Source organism: Megalopta genalis, chromosome 8, assembly GCF_051020955.1.
Source record: "Megalopta genalis isolate 19385.01 chromosome 8, iyMegGena1_principal, whole genome shotgun sequence".
Classification (NCBI taxonomy): domain Eukaryota; kingdom Metazoa; phylum Arthropoda; class Insecta; order Hymenoptera; family Halictidae; genus Megalopta; species Megalopta genalis.
The window spans coordinates 10,644,499-10,666,078 of record NC_135020.1 but is presented as its reverse complement, the minus strand read 5'-3'; the positions used below and the strand labels follow the sequence as shown (position 1 = coordinate 10,666,078).

General features: G+C 47.7%; 2 protein-coding genes across 3 annotated transcripts; both read left to right on the top strand.

Annotated features, from left to right (window-relative positions):
- Nucleotides 1–659: 659 nt before the first annotated feature.
- On the top strand, nucleotides 660–8,287 carry LOC117227859 (uncharacterized). The gene is made up of 2 exons (XM_033483388.2): nucleotides 660–854; nucleotides 5,035–8,287. The coding sequence occupies exons 1-2, from the start codon at nucleotides 678–680 to the stop codon at nucleotides 7,237–7,239; spliced, it is 2,382 nt and encodes a 793-aa protein (XP_033339279.1). The 5' UTR covers nucleotides 660–677; the 3' UTR covers nucleotides 7,240–8,287.
- A 2,666-nt stretch (nucleotides 8,288–10,953) lies between these two features.
- LOC117227874 (uncharacterized) lies at nucleotides 10,954–21,262 on the top strand. Of its 2 annotated transcripts, XM_033483418.2 has the most exons (3): nucleotides 10,955–11,160; nucleotides 14,966–17,128; nucleotides 17,336–21,262. In XM_033483418.2, the coding sequence occupies exons 1-3, from the start codon at nucleotides 11,146–11,148 to the stop codon at nucleotides 19,190–19,192; spliced, it is 4,035 nt and encodes a 1,344-aa protein (XP_033339309.2). In that variant the 5' UTR covers nucleotides 10,955–11,145; the 3' UTR covers nucleotides 19,193–21,262. The 2 variants fall into 2 exon arrangements, with proteins under 2 accessions (XP_033339308.2, XP_033339309.2); XM_033483417.2 differs by having other exon boundaries at nucleotides 10,954–11,160; nucleotides 14,966–21,262.
- Nucleotides 21,263–21,580: the final 318 nt, after the last annotated feature.

Here is a 21,580-nt window from a genome sequence, read left to right as displayed (position 1 = left end):
TGTGTGCGCGCGCGCACACACACGTCGCCATGATTCACCGCTTGTGCCGGCGCGACGCGGCGCGGCGAAATGAGAAAGTGGAAGAAGCTGCAGGCAAGAGCCAATGGTGTAGGCTTTTCGAATAACACAGTCGGGAGCGGCCGGCCAATAAAAGCTAAAAACACGAATTTTCCATCGGAATTACACGCTTTTACCCTGGCGAACCGTAACGACGGCTAACGAGGTCTCGCTCGGTATTATCGTTGAACCGTTCGGCGAAGGCGAGGCCGAAACCGGAACCATTCGATCGGATCGTTGCGCCCGTGAATTTCGCCCGAGTAAATATAAAACAACGCCGTGGCAATTGAATGTCCAGTTCAATGTTACAGTCGGACGGAAAAAGTCGTGCGGAGTGGGGGAAACGCCGGCGTCGCTCTTCGGTTGGAATCGCACGGGCTGGTGTCGAAATTCGGCGGATTATGTATTTATGTATTTTTCGCTTCGCGTTGACGGTCCCGCGGCGGAGAAGGGTGGGGGTAACGATGATTAATAGCCATCGACCGGCTTACTAGGCCGGACCAGAGCACGGATGTTTGCTGGTCCGGTGACGAAACAGAGCCTAGGCCCGGCACGCAATCACCGCGCCGCGTCCTCACTACGCTACTGGCGGCTGTCTTCCCGCACGTATCGAATGAGAAATGCCGTCGTGTTACGCCGGTGAAACTATAATCGCGTTGTCCCTCTCGCGGTTCAAGCGAAGGCATATAAGGCGGGTTGTTGCGGGCTCTGCTTCATCAGTCCCAAATACACACGACGAGACCGCCAAGCGAGCAGGTTTAAGGTCGAGCGTAGCCATGGGGTCTATCGCGTTCCACGTAAGTACCATAACCGTGTTCCTTTGTCTCCTCTCGCTCTCGACGATCCCTCGGCCCACGGATATTCGCCGTGAAATCGCGCCGGCAGTGCGTAGGTGTTTGTGAACTCGTAAGCACCACCGGAACTAGGCTGACGGAGCTCGCCGGGGACCAAAGGCCCCGCAATTAGTGACAAAGATCTCTCTCGTCCTTTCGTGAAGATCTCTCGTCGTGCGGTTTCGGGATCTTTAATCGCCACGTAAATAAGGATAGTGCTGTTCATCGGGACGAGTTGCGTGAACGTTGAAACGCGCCGCGCAACTAAAGACATTTTAACGGGAAAATAATTGGACGCCGCGAGTAGAAACTATGGGATGCTAATTATCAAAAAAAAAAAGAAAAAACAGAAAAAACAGACGTACAGAGAACGTTGCAGTTCGAGGACTTTCGTTGCTCATTGTATATTCAGCGAGGCCATCCTGCCTCTCTTAATGAGTTCCAACTAGACCGCAGACGATTATGCAAATTCATAATTTTATGCGGTGATTTACGAAAACAGGAATGAGACGAAAATCGCTTCCCGTGTTATCAGTTTCACTTTGAAATCCCGTTGCAGCTTCTGTTCTCTTAGGACTTTTTAAATATTCCAGTGGATTGAATTGGAACGGTTAAATATGGATAAATATTCAAATCGATGCGTTTTTAAGTTGAGGAATTGAAATTGATCGAATCTCTAAGCGTGTTCGGGGTGCGAAGAAAATTTCATCCTTTCATGAAAAACGCTCCTTTCTTTGCGGCAAAATTTCAGTGCGCAAGTCGATTTTGTTTTTCGAAATTTTTATGCTTTCCTTTTTTTTTTTACAACTATTAGTATCGTTCACGTTTTTATTCTCTGTCAGCTTCAAAATGAAAAAAGGACGATAAAGAGCGGGTTACGATTATTAAATCGCATAAACGTAGGAACGAAAGAAAATCGTTCAAGTCGACGAATGAATTAAAACTAGCTTTACAAAATGCATGGAACGAAATTACAATAATTAAGCGCGCGACGATCATTAATAATTCTCGAGAGGGGCTTTAAAAATCTATTTGAAACAGATGCAAATTTTGAATACGTACATTTAAATTTTTTTGTTTAGTTTTATGATTATAAATAATCAATTTAATAATAAATTGAAGTGTCCTTATTTTATAAACAGCTAGATATAATTATGCAGATATAGGAACAAAATATTCTCCGCACCTTGTGCAGTAAATTCTCCCTAATTGACGCTCAGAGTGCGCGCAAAAATGAATAACTATGGAAAAGAAGGTATAATTATCGCTCGAACAATCCAATCTCCTCTCCCCAAATTGTTCATTTTTGCGTACAGTATACTTTCCCCAATTAACCCTCAGCTTGTATACAAAACGAATTATTAAGCACGGATTATTCGAGCCTTGCGGCTCATTTTTATAATTACCGATTACCAACAGTTATTAAAACGAGCCTCAAGGCTCCAACAATCGCATCTCCTATTCCAAAATCGTCCATTTTTGTTTCCAAGCCGAGCATCGATTAAGAAGTAATCACTGTACAGCAATGTCTCCCTTACTGACGCACAGATTGTCCACTAAAATGGATAATTTGGGAAGAGGAGATACGATTATTCCTATCTTATATACGATTATTCTTATACGAGAATAATCGTATAATAATATCGTATAAATATCGTATATAATCGTATATAATATAATGCGGTTCGCTTTTATAATTGAGGACAATTTATAACTATAACAATAAACCGCAAGGCTCCAATAATCGCATCTCCTCTTCTCAAATTGTCCATTTTTGTGGTCAATCTGGGCGTCAATTAGAGAGACATTACCATACTTGGTATTAAATTCTCTGAAGCTTCTTTTACCTTCATTTCTCGTCTTCTTCTTGTTTCTAATTAATGATTCTAATACCTTCGTTTGTCCGACGACTAAACGCGTCTCGTGTTAACAACACGTACTAAGTTCACGGACCGTAGGAAATCTGCGTGCACGATCGCTGGTAAGATTTCACGAATAACATCGCGAGCGGCGCTGATAATTTCCCGTGATCATAGCCGCGGGAATCATAGTCTGCCGGAAGATTGCTCCGCGAGAGACAGATACGAATGTACCGCGTTACGTGTACCGATTTCCGCGTTATCTCGATCGTAAACAGCTCGAATAATTTCCCGGAGATGCTGCGGCAATTCCTGGATCTGCGGTGTACGTTTCTCGGCGCGAGCGCCGAGTCTCCGGCGGCCCGGCCCGGCCCGGCCCGTTTTCGTTCTGTCGCGCGAAATCAATGGAAAACCGCAAACACAATAATGACATTAATTTCGGCAAACGGCGCGAGTTGAGTAACTCCGGGGGATTATCCTCGCCGCAGACACGTCCGAATTCCGTGTGGTCGACGACAGAAAACAGCGAATCGGTCATCACGGAGAAAGTGTTTCTTATTTTCTTTCGTCCACGGCCGCGCAGCAGCCGCGGCGGCAGATGCTCTTGAGCAAGCCGGTGAAAGTCCTTCAAGGTATTCGGGGAACACCGGCGTAAAATCTGTTTCCGTCGATCGTCTATTAGATAACTGATTTTCTACTCGACCGAAGGAATCGATCCGAGTCGAAGCGGCTCCCTTGCTATTCGTTCTTGCGAAACGTTCACACCGATTTCAGGGATCCTTCTAAAGCAACTCTAAAAGCAACCGCACCCACCAGTTGGAACTGTAGGATCGATATATTGGGTTGGCAAGAAGGTAATTTCGGTTTGCATCAACAGATAGCGTCATGCTTGCATTATCATTCTTTTGTTAAGGTTATAATTCTTTTCTCTTCTGCTTTGGTAGTTGACACGATTAGGTTATAGAAACACTATAGAAACAAATTCTGTGCAGTTTTGTTTACAACTGATAGTTTGCAGTCAATTTTAACCACGGAGTGCAAAAATAAACATTTCCGACACATTTTATTTTTTAAAAAAGAAGAAAGGAAGAAAGCGGCCGTGGCTCGCAAAAAGATACGTGAAGTTTATGGCTATTAGTTTGGCAACAAAGTAATTTCAGTTTGCACCAATAGGGAGCGTTATGCTTGCATTGTCATTCTTTTGTTAAGGTTATAATTCTTTTGTCTTCAGTTTTGGTAGCCGACACGTTTAGGTTAGTATAGAAACAAATTCCGCGCAGTTTTGTTTACAACTGTTAGTTTGCCGAATAGTTTGCTGATAGTTTGCTAAAATGTTGAAAAATGAACATTTCAGACACATTTTACTTTTTGATTTTAACAAAGGCAAGAAAGCGGCCGAGGCTCGCAATGAGAATACGTTTAATTTATGGCGTCGATTGCTTGACAGAATGCAAGTGTCAGAATTGATTCAAAAAATTCATTATAGTTCCTTAATAAACAAAAATTCATTCAATAATTCACTTAAAGATGGCCGACGTTCCGGTCGACCTCCTGAACTTGACGACGACAAAATCAAAGCCACAATTGAATCGAATCGTCACAGAACTGTACCAGAGTTTGCAAAAAGGTTAAATGCACCACAGTCAATTTCTTATATATAAAAAAATGGAGTCTTATTTAACATTGAAATACCGAAATTACTTTCCAACTCAATATCTCTCCGTTTCGCTAACAGACACTCATCGGCGCCCGTTCTAGAGCAAGATGGAAATTGGCAGCTGTCCGCGCGAAGTTGAAGGAAGACGGTTTTTATCGCGCTGGTGAGGCCTCGTGTTCGCGTTAAAGACGAACGATCCGGGCGACGTTAGGATCCGGGAGGCGCGGATATCCCTCGAGGCATTCGGCTCGGAAGAAAGCGGTGAAAATCGCAAGTTCGCGTGGAACCCGTTCCGCAGCCTCGGCCGCTTGACTCCGGCCGTAACCTTGTAGAAATTTCAACTCTTTCTCGGCAAGGTCGAGCCCCCCCTGTAATAAACCTCGGCGAGGAAACCGAAGATTTCCCCCGGAGCGTCCAATTATCGGCTGGCTCGGCGTGCCGGTGTGCCGAAGTGAACGCGCGCGAACGTCTCGGAGGCACGCGCTTGTCCGGTAGGGGGGAAGTGAAAGTCCGATATTATCATCACTAGAGCATCGAGCTGTAAGATCGATAACCGGGCGCATTGTTATTACGTTCAACGTCCGGACAGTTCGGGCCCGTTTCTTATGCGTGTCCGTACCGCTTTCAGATCGCCGCGATCCTTCTTCTTGCGATCGGTCCCAGCCAAGCGAGAACTTCCGGCAGAGATTTGTCCAAAGCGAGCGGCTCCCAGCTGGACGCCTTGGTCGCCGAGCCATCTCCACCGGCGACCACAGCGAAAGAAGAGCCGCGGAAGGAAGACGCCGTCGAAGAGCCTGGAAAAGAGAACGTCGGAGGAGAAGACCAGCTGCCTATCCTGCCGCCCATAATCCTTCTGGACTTCGGCAACAACACGGACGAGGAGAACGCGACGTCGGAGGAGAAGTCCAAGCGAACCGTGAACGGCGGTCTCGGCTACGGCCTCGACAAGAACAGCCTGCAGCCGAGGCGGTACAACTACTACTTCCCGGCCGGGAAATCGGGCACCACGGTGAGCATCGAGGAGTCGATCAGCCCGTTCCTGCCGAAGACCATCGTCGAGAAGGTGCAGCCAGCCGGCCAGAAAGGGTACTACCTCGGTAGCCAGCAGAACAGCTTCGCGGCGCAGCAGCCGGCCAGCCAGCAAACTCAGAAACAATCTTCCCAGAGTCTTCAATTTTTGAACACGTTGCAGACGATGGGACAGTTCGGTCTGCGGACGAAGCCGCACGCTTCAGCGGCGGGTCTCGGCTCGTACCAGAAGCCGCAGTCGACACCGAAGCCGGCGCTGGCCGGTTCGCTCGGCGTCCAGAATACGGGACACAGAAGCAACGAGATCCCGTCCACCACGCAATCCCCTTTGGCCTTCAGTCCCACAGAGACGGTCAGATATGTGACGCCGAGCCCGGCGAGCTTCGCGAGTCCGCAGGCCGGCTCGTTCCACTACGCGCGACAGGGCGCCCTCGCGGCGAGCTACGCTCAAAGGCAGCAGTCCAATATCAATTCCCAGGGCTTCGGCTCGGCCCCACAAAGCGTCGAGAGCTCGACAATCTCGCCGGTCAGCTATAATCCTCGTTACCAGGGCTCCGGGCAGCAGGCGCAACCGCCCGGTCCCAGGTACTCGCTCGAGAACGGCGTCCGCTACGAGAACAAGGTGTTCTGGAAGTACCCGGACGGCCGGGTGTCGGACGTCCCCCCGGCCACTTACGTGGAGACTTACTCGCGGTACCCGGAACCAGACGGGCAGCCGGCCAGGTCCCAGGCTGCTCATTCGGTCTACGAGGTCAGCTCCACGGAGAACAGCGTCTATTCCCAGGGGCCGGTGCAGTTCCCCGCGGTTTCCGAGCAGGCCGAGCAGGAGCCGAACCAGTTCGTCTCTTCGGAATCGTTGACAGGGAACTCGCCACAGCAACAAGTGTTCCGTCACGGTTACCAGGCTTTAGCGGGCCAGAGGCAGAACCAGCCGCAGCAGCGGAAACCCGCCGTGGCGACCTCCTACTCGTTCGCCACTTCCGGCAGGCTGCAGTCGCAAGGCCACAAGGTCACCCAAGGCTCGCTCTATCAGCCGGTCACCTCCAGGTACATGGTGAACGGCCCCGACCCGGAGTACACCGCCGACTATACCACCGAGTCCGCCGCGAACATCACCACGCCGAACTTCTTCGCCTCGCTCGGGGAGCAATCTTCTCGGCTGAAGTACACGCACAAGGTTCAAAATTACCTGGACTCGGCGCTGAGCGAATCAGAGGGGTCCAAGAGGCAGAGCCTGCCCAACAACGATTTAAACAGCTACTCGAATCTGCAGTACTCCGACCTGCTGAACTACAACCCCTCCATCTCCGAGTACATCAGGAACCCGTCGTCCATCTTGAACGTCAGGCCGACGTTCGTCCAAGCGGGCAACTCGCTGATCCCGGTGATCATACTGCGAGTGGACGGCGTCTCGCCTATCCAGGCGAAAGCGGGACAGAACATCAATCTGAAGGCTCTGTTGCAGCAGTATCTGATCCAGTACGCGAACAGCATCCAGGATTTGGCTCGGCCTTCTACGTACAACCTTGGGACCGAGTCGATTGCGAACGGCCAGAGCCAAGCTGCCGGCAAAAGCCCGATTCTGGATCTGATCAGACTGACCCAGGAAGACGCGCGGAACGCTCCGCCGGTTTACGATCCCAACGATTATGTCGGCAGGTCCAGCTACGAGACCAGCAATCTCGAGTTCGCGAAATCGTACGCGGACGGCCGATACGGCGACCGCGCGCCGCTACGGCAAAAGACGAAGAGCGTCCAGATCGTCGACGACCCGAGATTCACCAGCTATAAAACGAAGAACTGATGGTGTATTATCGTTGCTCGGAACGCGATCGGTACGACGCGGATGTTATTACTGTTTGGAGATTCACGATTCAAAACGACGACGATTCTGGAAGCGGCGCGTCGATTCTCGTTGCGGGAGATCACGTGTGCCATCGATGCTCGATTCAATGTCACGGTCGTTTGTTAGTATGTTATGTACAGTGGGTGTAGAAAGCTTTTGAAACGTAATAACTTTATTGTAATTGGGCCAGGAGGCCTAAATTTGTTTGGCGATGTTAGAGTGATTAGTTTGCTAGACAAGGGCTGAGAAATTATTTTCAAGGTTAAATGATCGTTCTTCAACCTTTTTATCCGAGGCTACAACGAAACTTATATGCATACAGAAGATTTCATCGAAATCGGTCGACGCATAGTCAAGCTGCAACCACTGAAATATGTAAAAATTATTTGCTTTTGAAAAACTGCGATTTTCGCGATCTTTAATTGTTGTAACTCGCGTCAAGGTCGACCGATTTCGATGAAATTTTCAGGACACATGCAAGTTACCGGGATGTACCAAACGTACTTTTTAAATTTTCGTTATAGGCTCAGATAAAAATGTTAAAAAAAGACATTAATCATTCTTTCATCATGCCAACAAATTGCAATTTTTGAAAATAATTTCTTAGTCCTTGTTTAGTAGACTAATAATGCCACTATCGTCCCAAAAAAATTGAGACCCCCTTGCCCAATTATAAAAGTGTTATTCTGTTTTAAAAAGTCTACGAATACTTTCTACAGCCACTGTACATATTCGTTAGTATTTAATGCGGGTTTTGTGCAATAAATTTTCCAGTAAGACGTGCTGTACCTGGCCGATCGATCGATCGATCGATCGGTTTGCATTCGAGGCTCGCTCGTTGCTACGGTTCTGTACATATTATGGACCAAATTGTTTACTTCAGGAAGGTACCTTATAAGCTTAGTATTTTAGCTTTGTCTTTTTTTAAGAAGACGAACGCCGGCGATATTGTTGTACGCATTCCTATCTGCTCGAATAAAGAAAATATCGTACCTCGTTAAGCGAACCTTTCGATGATATTTTTTTTCCTCGAACTCACGCTGCCTGACAATGGCGTCGTTATCTTTTCCTTTCTTCGCCGGCTGACAGCGAGATCGGGCAGAATTTGCTGGAAACGATTGGTATCTCGCGAACGTTCGAAAGATCTTGCTATCGGGCAATTAGCTGCTCGCCGCGGGAAGAGAATCTGAAAAAAAGGGGGGAAAAATAACCGTTCATTTTCTAATGGAAACTCTTCTTTCGCGTTTCATGGCTCGGCCGAGCTCTGTGCAATGCAAATACAGAAACGCGTGGCTCCGATGCGCGGAACACCTGTTACATTCACCATGGTGTTGTTGGCACCGCTGAAAGTTTTTTTCTTTTTTTTTTCGGAAAGGGTGGGAAACCGTTCGTTTCGTTATCGCGATTACGTTTAACTTTCTTTCTGATTGAATTTCGTTAACGTCCGAAATCGGGGATTGTGTTAATTTATTTTACGACGTTGCGTTGTTTCGCATCTACGCGATGGACGGACGTTTAAATTGTAATCTTTATGCTGATACCACCGTGCATGCGATATTCAATTAAAATCTTCTAAGATACAGGAAAATAATATTAGCAATATCCAGATCGCAGATCTTCATGCCTGTTAATTTTATGGAAATCTTCGTTCCTGTTATCGACGGAGAAATTGCTTGTCTCATAAACATTAAATAAATATGTTCGCTTTTATTATCGTATATCTCTTCTTCTGTATCTTTAATATTACCATTAATAAATTATTTATAACGATGGGATCGAGAGAGACGATTGTACTTATTATTATACTTCTAAAATATATATATATGACAATATTTATAGTATAATTGATAGCTGATACTAAATTTGTAAAAATCATCGCTTTATCGGTACCAAGGTAATTAGGGTTTGCAATAAAAATTTTGTGATTCGATTCGGACTTCGGTCATTTAATTATTCATGCGTATCTGGAGCCATGAATATTTATATGCGTGGGACGATTTACTCGTTCAGATTTATGAATATTCAGCGAAAATATAATAAATCCTCCCTCATGATTTATTTGGATTTTTATTCATAAGATAATTTCATATATATTTCGGCTTCCAAAGTCGATACGTTTGATACAATTTAATTATACGACTTTTACAATTGGATATTCAATACAACATGCTGGGAGGTTATAATTAATCTTGTAATGCTCCGATCAGATCGAGGCTTCTCCAGCTAATTAAAATCAATTCTTCTTAACATTATTCTTAACATTAATTTTTAACAATTCGTTCTACCCTTAACGATAACGTTAATCGTCAAATGATGATAATTGTATCAAATGGTTTGATAATTTTTATTGTATTGTAATTGAAATTCTGAAGATACTCGCTCTCGAAATCATTAAATCAATTTTTTAATTTTAACGCGTATTAAATAACAAGCTCGCGAATTTTACAAGGCGATGGTTATCGGTTATTTTCGGCGCTCGGCGCAGTTAATTAATAAGTAAAAATAAATGAATAATAAAATAATAAATGCTAATAAAAATAAATAAATGATAAAATAATAAATACTAATAAAAATAAATAAATAATAAAATAATAAATACTAATAAAAGTGAATAAATGATAAAATAATAAATAATAATAAAAATAAATGAATAGAAATAAAAATAAATAGATAATAATAAAAATAAATAAATTAAATTAGATAAAAGAATAGCACTGTAAGGGATTGACAACGAGGCTCGCCCAACGAGCCGACCAAAAAAATATTCGAAAATCCAAACAGCGAGGACGATATTTGTTATGCAACGGTCCCACCGTAAAAGGCTGAGATCTCACAGTCAAAGGGAGCGGTCGAAGTAAGAAGATTAAGTGGCCGCGACACGTTCGCGAGGCTGCGGGCAATTAGCGTTAATTGTTTGGTTAGACGGAGACGAGCAAACAACGGGCGATGGTCGTAGGGCGCAGTTAATTCCACGTTTTCACAAGGAGAGGCGGCGATGATATCTCCGCATATCTCTGCGAACCGCACGGCAATTAGACAGAAAGCATTAAACTGTGGCGATTGCCAAGTCCGAGCCGGCTCTTACACGGCCGAGTATAGTCGCGCGGCATACCGACAGCCGGCCGTCGTTTCTATCTCGCGAGGCTGGTTGCATCGGGAGGAGCGAGCGCGGTGTGCATAATGCGTGCGTTTTAGAGCGCATAAAATGCCTAACGGAAAACTACTGACCGCACAGGTGAATCGTTCTATAGTATGCGCCGTGCTATACCAACATGCCTACCCTAATCATCGATAACTATGTATATTCCGCGCCGATAACTTTGTTCCAAGCCGTTCGCCGTTTCTCGCTTTGCGAAGAAAAGCGCGACCCGAACTTTCAAGATCGCGGCGACAGACACGCGACACGTGTCGTTAGCACGAAAATTGCACTTAATTACATCGACACGTCGTTCCGGTTACATACCGAAAAGATTAATTTTCCCTTCGCGAGCAAATTCGCCGACGGTAATGACCGAGGATCGCATCCTGCGGCTTCCAGCGCGCGGCCAACAATTTCCCAGCCATGGTCGCGTGTCGCGAATGAAAGTATCCTCCCGTTCGCGGGACTGTAGGATAATATTTAGAACGATATTTTTCACTTGACCACCGGAGTGTATAAAGAAAATCGCGTGTCTACTATGTGGCTCAGTTCTCGCGCGGAGGTTCGCCTCACAGGATCCCACGGATCGCAGAAGCTCGGGAAACGAAGCCGCCGGAGCCGCAATCAATGTGTTCTACGCGAAACCACGTACCGACGATCGGCCCTTCCTGATTCTGTGTGACATTCCGTGCCCGAGGGAAACACAGGCCGCTCCGTTCCACAAAATGTTGTTCCATCTCGTAAGTAGACGCGGCGGCGGCGCGAATTTTGCCGCGTCGACGGCGAATTTTGCCGCGTAGCCGGTGAATTTTGCCGCATAGCCGGTGAACTTTGCCGCATCGACGTTGAACTTTGCCGCATCAACGGCGAACTTTGCCGCATCGCCGGCGAACTTTGCCGCATTACCGGTGAACTTTGCCGCGACGGCTGCGAATTTTGCCGCGTAATCGGCGAATTTTGCTGTATCGCCGGCGAACTTCGCCGCATAACCGGCGAATTTTGCCGCATCACCGGCGAATTTCGCGGATTTCGGGTGTGAGCTGCCCGATGGATTTTGATTCGTCGCGACCGCGACACGATAGACCGTCCGTTTTAACCGTAGAATTCGGAACCGAAAATTTGTGAACAAGTTCGAACAGTGTTTTCTGTTTTTTAGGTTCGAAAATAGTCAGCCATTGGTACGCGGGATATCGCTGGGATCGGATTAGAATCATTCGAAATTGGTTCTCGGAGTGCATCGATGCGGGTGCGCGCGCGCGCGCGCACGTAACTGGGGCACACTTTCTTTCTTAATATTTCGACATCGGTGTTTTCCCCAATTTAACCGAGCGGCCGCGATGGCCAATTAACAGAGAGGCTACTCTGTACTTTCCTCGTGCGCTCGCCGGCGAATGAAATCTTCCGTGTCGGACTATTTTGATTTCGTCGAAAGTAGATTGAAATTCATCGGTCGAGGATCTCTCGCGCCTTGGTTCCACGGCACAGTCACAGCTATTAACCATGATTATTTCTTCTTATATACCCAATTATCTGTGGAGCCACACGAAGCACGCCGTGCTCGAGATTTCTCCCGAACCCCATCGACAATGGCGAACGCGTGACGGGAATTCAACCGTGGCTCTCCGGCGGATCGAAAAGACACCGTATCAAGCTCGATCCTCCTTTCTTTTCTCGTTGCTTAGATCTTTCTGCTGTCTGTCGTTGCTTCACATTTACGTTATTTTATCTTTGCGATGCTTCGGGGCGTCGCGAACAAAAGGATTACAGTAATGTCTCCCTAATTGACGCTCGGATTCTACACAAAAGTGGACATTTGGGGAAGAGGAGACATGATTGATCGAGTCTCGCGGCTCTTTTTTATAATAGCAGATTGTCAACAATTATAAAAACGAGGCGCAAAACTCGAACAATCGTGCCTCTTTCTCCCAAGTTGTCCATTTTCCTTTCCAAGCTAAGCGTCAATTAGAGAGACATTACTGTAGTTAGCGAATCTTCGTTGAAGAACCGCGAACGGCGCAGCTGTCGATTAATTTTCGAACGCGAGCCTCGGCTCGCGATCGTTCTATTCGGCAGTTTTATACAGTTTTGTTGGCAGATCTCGTCGCTAGATCGTTCGATCAGTTACACAAGACTGTCAAATCCGAATCGAGGCGAGATTCCAACTCGAATCGGTGAGAAAGTACTGGTGGATCTGCTTCCGTGCACATTCAGTCCTTGGCCGTTGTAGTGCACACGCACGCCGCCTCGCATTTTACTTTTCTATTCTGCTTTTCTTTTCTAGGTCAGCCCCTTGACTGCCACTTATTTTCGCCGATGAATCCGTTTAGCTGTGGCATTACCTTAAGTTCCCAATAATCGGCGCGCTTTCTTCTCGCGTGGCTTTCTTCCGATCCGTGCTCTCGCACCCCGCCGTTCGCCGCCCGGTGTCCTTCGCGATGGATCCCTAAATTTCGAGATCGTCCTGGTGTTAGGACAGAAGTAGTTAGTATAAAAAGGTTCCGAATGAATGGTTCTGGATAAAAGGTTCTGAATATGAGAGCGGTAAGTTTATTGCCCAAAATTGCAGTGTCTGTTCGGTGTTTTTGTTTTCTTTGCACAACGATGCACTTGGTCGAAGCGAAATTGAAACGAACGGATATTTTGTATCTTTCGTTTTGAATTTCAGTTTTTAAATAGGTAAATTATAGGTATAATCGTATTCAGGAATTTGGTAATACGGATAATTGATTAGGAGAAGGTGCAAGCAGATCGATTAAGGAACCAGAAAACGTTAAGAGACAAAGCTCTCGAGTCACAGTTTCAGTTTCCACGATGACGTTTAACTCTTTGCAGTCGAAGCTACTTGAATTCGAAATCCAAAACACATTTTCTGATCGACGATATTTCTATTTTATACAATTTATTGCGATTCGTGCATGTGAAATTGAGCCTATTGACAAGTACAATGCAATTTTAACAGTTTTTTTTTATATGTAAAGGAATCTGATGCTCTTACAATGATTTTGAAAAATAGTATACCAATTTCTAGTGGTGCGTCAGAGTCGCCACTCGAGTGTAAAGTTCGCTTCGCAAGTCGAAAGTTAGTATCAACGGTAGACCTGATAATTAGAGCGAAGTTTCAGCTGTGATTTATTAGGTCGGTGCGTATGAAATGTCGGATTTTTAAGCGAATGCATAAAACTGCGTATCTTTTTTCAAGAGCTGTTTATTTAATCAAAATACGCTCCGTTTGCCTCGATACAATTTTTACCTCAATACCAACGGGATTTTAACGCACAGATGCCTGTCTTAAAGAAATTCTGATTTTAAAAATCAATAAACTCCGATATGGAATTTTTCACACTGTTTTCATTTTCAAAAATGAAACAAATATCGGTTGAATTTATATCGTTGCGAAATTCAAAAGGAATAACAAAATAGAACACTTTTGAGAAAATCTTCTTTATTGAATCGCGACTCTGGCAATGAACGACTATAAACGAGATCATGCCAAAAACAAAAGTGTACTGTATCGTCTTTCCGCATTAAAAGGGTTAATTCTTTGCAGTCGAGTGGCGACTCTCGCCACTAAAAATTGTTCTGTCACGTTTGAAAATAACGTTAATCAAATTTTGTTTACATTTATGAAACTCTTAATAGCGTAATTGTCGCACGAATTACAAAATTCTATTTCATATAAAATAGGAACACTATAGGTTCAAAAAACTATTTTGGATTTCGAGTTCAAATGGCTCCGACTGCAAAGGGATAAACTATCTTCTTCCCGACGCTCTTCGTTTTGCAAATTGAAACCATTGCAAATCAGTATCAACCTCGGCCTTGATAATTAGAGCGAAGTTTTAGTCGCGACTCGTCACCAAATAAACAATTAAAGCGTCCCTCGTGAAAAATCGGCCCTGAAGTTTTTACTGTGCTTACGACAGACCGTTCGGAAGATCGTCGCTCGCGAGAATATTATTTAGCCGATAGCCTTGAGCATCTGTAAACCTTCATAACCAATAAAACGCGTAGATTGCTCAGGAACGGCGGTCGAAGTTCCGCGTCGGCCATCCCGACGCGGTGCCGGTAAAATGGCCGCGACAATGGCGGCCCTATTCACTCTTTCGCCGAGCCGACCTGTCGACCTGCAGCTCTCTGTCTAATGATTTGATATTCGGTGCAGGTTGTTCTGTTATCGTTGAGCTGGCCGCACATGATAGAGACGAAGTTTTAGCCATAAATCATCACCGAATGAACAATTAGAGCGTCCCTCGTGAAAAAGTTTCAGCGTCCCTCGGCCCTAAAGTTTCTCCACGCGTTAGCACAGACCGTTCAGAAGACAGTCCCTCGTGAGAATAATATTTAGCCGATGGCCTCGAGCATCTGTAAACCTTACTGCCCAATAAAACGCTTAGAGTGCTCAGGAACGGCGGTCGAAGTTCCGCGTCGGCCCTCTCGACGCGGCGCCGATAAAATGGCCGCGACAATGGCGGCCCTATTCACTCTTTCGTCGAGCCGATCCGTCGACCTGCAGCTCTCTGTCTAATCATTTGATATTCGGTGCAGGTTGTTCTGTTATCGTTGAGCTGGCCACACGCGCTAGGGACGAGCGAGGATGTGGCTGCGCTGGATCAGATCGCGACCGCGTCGGAGAACGTAGTCAAAGCGGAGAAGCTCGAGCGAGCACGCGAGGAGAAGTTCCACGATCAGCTGATCGAATCTGCGATAGACACAACGATGCATTACGAAAATTCGAACGGGTTCGTGCCGATAGTAGGCACGTCCACCACGAAGACGACCGACCTGATCGATCAGCCGGAGCCGGCGAGCAACGTCTCCTGGACGAACTCTTTATCCGAGCCGGGGAACTTCACCGCGGAGGACAGGGAGACGCTCAGCGAGGCCAGCGACGAGGAGACACTGGACCCGGAGGATCCGGGGGACCTAGAAGACCCAGAGGACCCAGAAGACACCGAAGGAATCGAGAACGACCCAGCCTACTCCACGGAGGCCAGGATATTCCTGAGCTTCCCTCGCCTAAGCGCGAACAACCGCAGGTCTTTCGAGTACAGCGGCGGCGGGCAGAACGACTTCGAGTTGCTGAAGGTCCGCAACGACACTCCGGTGGTCGCGAATTACCCTGACTTCTACGAGGATCCCGTCTCCGCCGAGTCCGTGGACGACGCTCGCACCTCTTCGCGGCAGAAGAACAAAGCGAGAGGCCACAAGCTCGACGATTACATGGGCAACTACGGCTCGGCTTCGAGCGGGAACGTTGAGGAGTCCGCTTACAATCATCGTTATCCTCCTCGGGAGAAGGAAAAGTCGAGCCAGGAGAAAGTCCCGGGCAATTATCATCAGCAAGAGGCCATCAGCTACGACGGTCACGGGCAGAGCGCCACCAGACAGAACGGACAGGCATCGACTTCGTCGTCGTCGTCCTTGCCGAGGACGGGCCAGGAGGTGAACAACCCTCTAAAGAGCTACAACGGCGTCTACGACAACGTGGCAGCTACTTCGCAAACCAGCAACAACAACCAAAGACTCACCAGCCCGGTCGTCGTCGCGGAGTACAGCTTCGAGCGGTCCAGAATGCCCGACTCTGGCCTCGAAGACTACCAAACTTCGAGGTTCATCGACTCGGCCAGCTCCGAGGTGTCTCAGCATTACACCATCAACGACAGGGACGGCAGATTCCGGAGCGACGAGGACTCCAGGGACGTGTCCGAAGACGGGGACTACGCGGACTACACGGAGCGGCCCAGAAGAGTTCAGAAGAGCCGGAGACGGCCTTCGGACGCCGCGAAGAGGCTCCCCAAGGAGCACCGGGGCACGATGGACGACAGCATGGAGTACGAGCATCAGGGAAAGCGACATCATTCCTCGAGGACGAAGTCCTCCCACCGGCAGAGATTGCGAGGGAATTCTTGGTCGGACGAGGACAGACGCAACCGCGACCAGGAGGACAGCTACGAGGAGACGAGGTACGACGGCAGACTTGCGGAGACCAGACACAGCCACAAGTCTCAGCAGGGTGGCAAGTTCAAGCCCAGCAGCAGCTGGAACCAGATCTCGCCGAACCTTGAGATCTCGCACTCGAGCGGCGTCGAGATCGGCCAGCTGGAGAAGCCGAAGTTCATCGTCCCGGTCAAGGTGAACCTAGTGCCTCTGGGTAACTTCGACCATGCGACCGCCTTGGGGAACAGCCAGGGCTTCGACATGTCGAACGCGGTCCTGCAGAACATCGTCTCGGCGACGCCGGTGAACTCCATCAGCACGCCGGCCTCTGTCGTGAGCACGCCTCAGATGGACGACGGCGCTAAATACAGGATGTCGACGCCGGTGCCGGACATCGTGGTCGGCCAGAGCAGCTTCCAGAGCCCGATGCAGGCGGTGCTGAACGACCAGGACAAGTACTCGTCGAACCTGAAGCAGCAGTACGTGTCGAGCACGGTCGCGCCGGTGTTCGCGGTGACGCCGGGCACGAGCTTGCAGAGCATCCCGATCCAGGACGTGCAGGCGACGGTCTCGCCGAGGCCGGGCTACGTGAACCAGATGCAACAGGTGCAGCCGACCAGCCAGGTGCCGCAGCTGATAGTCCCGCAGCCGGCTCTTCAGACGGTGCCGACGTTGGTGCAGACCTCGGTGCACGCGCCGCCGGACTTCAACATCCAGGTGAACCCGCACGGCATGCACGGGCAGAACGTGTTCGGCCACGGGAACATGCAGGTACAGACGATCCCGACAATGCCCACCGTGACACCCGCCACGCCTCAGACAGTCCCGGTCGCGAAGATTAACTTGGTGACCGCCGATCCCCAGAACAAGAAGCCCGTCTATCCGGGCACCACCGCGAACTTCTTGGCGACCGCTAGCCTGTCGTTCGGCCATAGCGAGCCGCGTCAGCCTGTAAACGGTGACCCTTACTATTTGCAGAACGGCCAACAGATCGCGAAGCCGCAGACCAGCCTCTATCAGCAGCTGCTGAAGAACGTGAACATCGCGCCGAAGACGAAGACGTACATCCAGACGACGCATCATCTGTTGCCGGCGATGCTGCAACCGGTGCCCACGGTCACCACGATAACAGCGAACCAGCAGGCTCTTCAAGGTGCCAACTACATGATACAGCAGTCCCGGGAACAGCCGCAGCAGCAACAACAGTTCGTCAACAACAACAACGGCGCGTCGACGCTGCGCAAGCTGCCCTCGTTCTCCTATCAAATGATCGACAACCTCGCCAGCCAGAGCATCAACAACGCTAACACGGTGAACGCGTTGTCGCCAGGAGGTGGTCCAGGTGCCGCGGAGAACGCCCAGCTGCCCTACGTGGGCACCAGGAACGTCGAGATCCTGAATCCGAACATCAAACCGAGCCCGCTCGACGCCGCCATCATAAACACCTACGAGGCGATGCACTATCCCGCCGCGGTCTTCACCACGCCGTTCCCCATGTTCACCACGACCAGCGTGGTCACTTCGAGGCCGGCGCTTTTGTCCAGCACCACGGACAACGCGGTGACCGAAGCAACGAACATGAAGAACTACATGAGCGACCCGAAAGGCTACCAGTTGCAGGAGCGGCCGATGTTCAATCCGATCAACTTCGTGCCGAACATGGACCTCGTGAAGAACCAGAACGCGTTGAACAGCAAGCTCCACGCCAGCGAACCGCTGCAGCAGAACTTGAATTTGGTTCCGTTGATACCCGGCGGGAACTTCTTCAAGCCGTCGGTGAACGGGCAGAGCGATCTGTACGCCAAGCCGAAGCTGAACTCCGACCTGGAGACCTACGCCGAGCAGATGTTCAAGGAGTCCCTGAAGACTATCTACAATTCGCAGAAGTGGAACAACGACAGAAAGCCGGGCGGCCATCGGCAGAACGCGACCGAGTCGGACATCGCGAAGCTGAAGCACGAGCTGCAGAGATTGAAGGCCTCGTTGTCGGAGTCGAAGCGGAACAAGGATCACGAGGCGCATCACAGCGAAACCAAGCTGCAGACGGCCGAGTACCCGAGCAAGAAGCCCGACGCCGAGCTGCTGGCTGCCTTGGAGCAGATGCTGAAGAACCAGCCGAGCGACTCGTTGCACGGCTACCACGGCCGGCCGCACAGGCATCGCAGGCCCGGCGACTCCGACAAGTTCCCGTTCGGGCCCCACAGCGACTTCCGGGACAACAAGCACGTCAGGGACTTCGTGGGGCCCCCGCACTCGGGCACCCGTGGAAAAGGGCATTATCACGATAAACCGGGCAAGAAGAGGCCCAATTCCGGGCCGTCGAGGTACAACGGCCATTTCCACGGGCCCAGGAGCCACTCGAGACACAATTTATCTCCGAAATCGGGCGGTCTAGAGACCTCCGCGAGCAACCTCGAGCCGGGCTTCCTCGAGAAGCCTCAGTTCGAGAGCTTCTACGAGCACTCGGAGCCGAGGAAACCGCCCTTCGACTCGTACTCGCCGTTCGCCGGTTCGCCGCCGGAGAGAAACGTCTTCTCGAACGGCCAGAAAGCCGGCAAGGATCGCGGCATCAATCATCCGAAGATGCACAATTTTCTCGGGCTGTTGATGAAGAACAAACAGCTGCCGGTCAGCGGCGGCAATCAGAATTATTTTCGGGACAAGGACCAGCTGACGCAGTTCTACGAGGACGAGAAGCTACGCTCGCAGCAGCTGTACGTCGACGCCATGAGAGACTACATGTACAAGCTGTCCGAGAACAATGCGTACGCCAATGGGGCCCACGGCGGGCCCAATAATGCTAGAAGATCGTTGATCAACAAAGGGAAGGTCTGAGACGCGGCGATGAATGAAATCGGCGATCGTTGTTCTTGTGTAATCGTATTCGGCTGGTGAGAAAGTGATTTTGGTTTTGTAGCGTCGAATGAAACTTGTTTTTTGTTTTTGTATGGAAAGAATAAACTTTGGTCGAGCGTATGTTCTTCGTTCTGTTCGATGACCTCCCGCCATCTTTTAAGCTGCACGATTTCGCGGTCGGAAGAATCTTGATCCTTATCGCCAAAAGACTTTTTATGGTTGATTATTTTGACTTGATTATTTTACCGTTCGAAGAGTTTTGCGAATTTTGGAATAAATTGTTATTTTGTTAATGGTGCCAAAAGTCAGGGTTATATTGAGTTAATTATGAGGGATGCAACGTCGCTTCAATAATATTACCAAGCTCCAATGATATTAATAAAGTACTAAAGAATCGCTGAAAATGTGTAACTGAAATGACGATGACCTTGAATCGCACTTGCTTCAGTTCCTTTTTGCTGATAAGGATCAACATTTTCTACGAGCGCGGGATCGCGAAGCTGCTTAAAAGATGGCGGAAAGGTCGTCGAACGAAATGAGAAGAGAATGTATAATAATTGACTAATATTTATTCTTTGTGTAAAAAAGAGAAAGGAAAAAATGAGTTTTACTTCACAGTACAAAACTGGAATTACTTTTTTGCCGAACGAATATGTTTATTCACGCTTGGCGATGCATTCTATCGAGTAAACGGGAGTTTTAGAGAATCAAACGAACGGCACATTTGTTTTTTGTATATTGAAAATAATAGTTCCGCGAAGAGTTCGCGGATGCATCGTTTAGTTAAAATTTATCGTCTAGGTTAATAAGGAATAGATAATAAGCGTGTTGTACTTTATTCGATTGCGATTGTCGATTCGCCTGCGTTCAATTTCAGGCTAATTAATTTCAGTTCAATTAGAGGCTTGCTTATGGACGGACTGCAGATCTTACGACGACTGAGAAAAAATTTATAGATCGGTAGATTGATAGATTGATTGATTGATAAATTGATAGATTGATAGATCGATAGATCGATAGATTGATAAATTGATAAATTGATAGAGAGAGATTAATAGATTGTTAGATTGATGAATTGACAGATTGATAAAAAATTGATGAATTGATAGATTAATAAAAATTGATAGATTGATGGATTAATAGATCGATAGATTGATAAATTGATAAATTGATAAATTGATAGATTGTTAGATTGATAAATTGACAGATTGATAAAAATTGATGAATTGATAGATCGATAAAAAAATTATATATTGATAGATTGATAAATTGATAAACAATTAAAGATCGATCTATTTTCCAATCAGAGTAATGAATCTGGAACGATAGAACAGTTTTTTATGTTTCACCGTTTTGGTTCGGAACGCGTAAAATCCGCAGTCTATTAATAGATTTTTCCGTCGCGTTGTGAGTTGCTGGCTGTTCGAAGACCAACTGGGCCGTGGCCGAAGGAGAAAGCCTTAATTGTTTAATCTCGAGAGGAGTTCTCGATTGTACATATTAATTGTAAACCAACAAACAGACATCCTCCTCGGTCCGGCGACTCGTTCGCGAGGTCGTTTTTTCTTCGACGCTCGAGCGAATCTTTCTCGCGAAGGGAAATTACTGCTTCGCTGTAACTGCGTATATAACAATAATAAGAATAGTAGTAATAATAATAATAATAATAATAGTAATAATAATAATAGTAATAATAATGACAATAACAACAATAATAATAATAATGCCGTGTGTTGCCTTTTATGCGATACTTTCGCTGAAAAAGTAACGACATAAAATTCGTATAATTACGGTGTCCCCGGAATTTTTCACCGGTAGGCGTCTCCTACCAGCGAGAAATCACACTAATTATTCATTACATACTCTCACCTTTCCAACGTTTTTTTTCTTTAACGAGTGTTTACCGACGAACGATCGCTGTCATCGTACCTTATACCTGCCTCTGTATGTGTGTGTGTGTGTGAGTGCGTGCATGCGCGCGTGTGTGTCTGTACACGTGTAAAGAAAACAGAGAGAGAGCAATAAATTGTATACGTTACCGTTTGCAAATGCCGTTTGTAAATATAAACCGTTCGCGGTGAAAGCGTTTCGCGGGACGAAGTCGACGCAGCACCGACCTCTACCGTTGTTTTCACTTTGCTTTACAGGGTGCGCAGGAAAGTGTGAAGATCCTCGCTTCTTTCTCCCTGGAACAGAAGAGGTGCACGCGGTCGCAGCTTGCGAAAAAAGTCGCCGGATTTCCAGCATACAGTAATGTCTCTCTAATTGACGTCTAGATGGTCCACGGAAATGGACAATTTTGGAAGAGGAGATGCGATTGTTCGAGCTTTGCTTTGTTTGTTTTTATAGTTACGAATTGTCAACGAT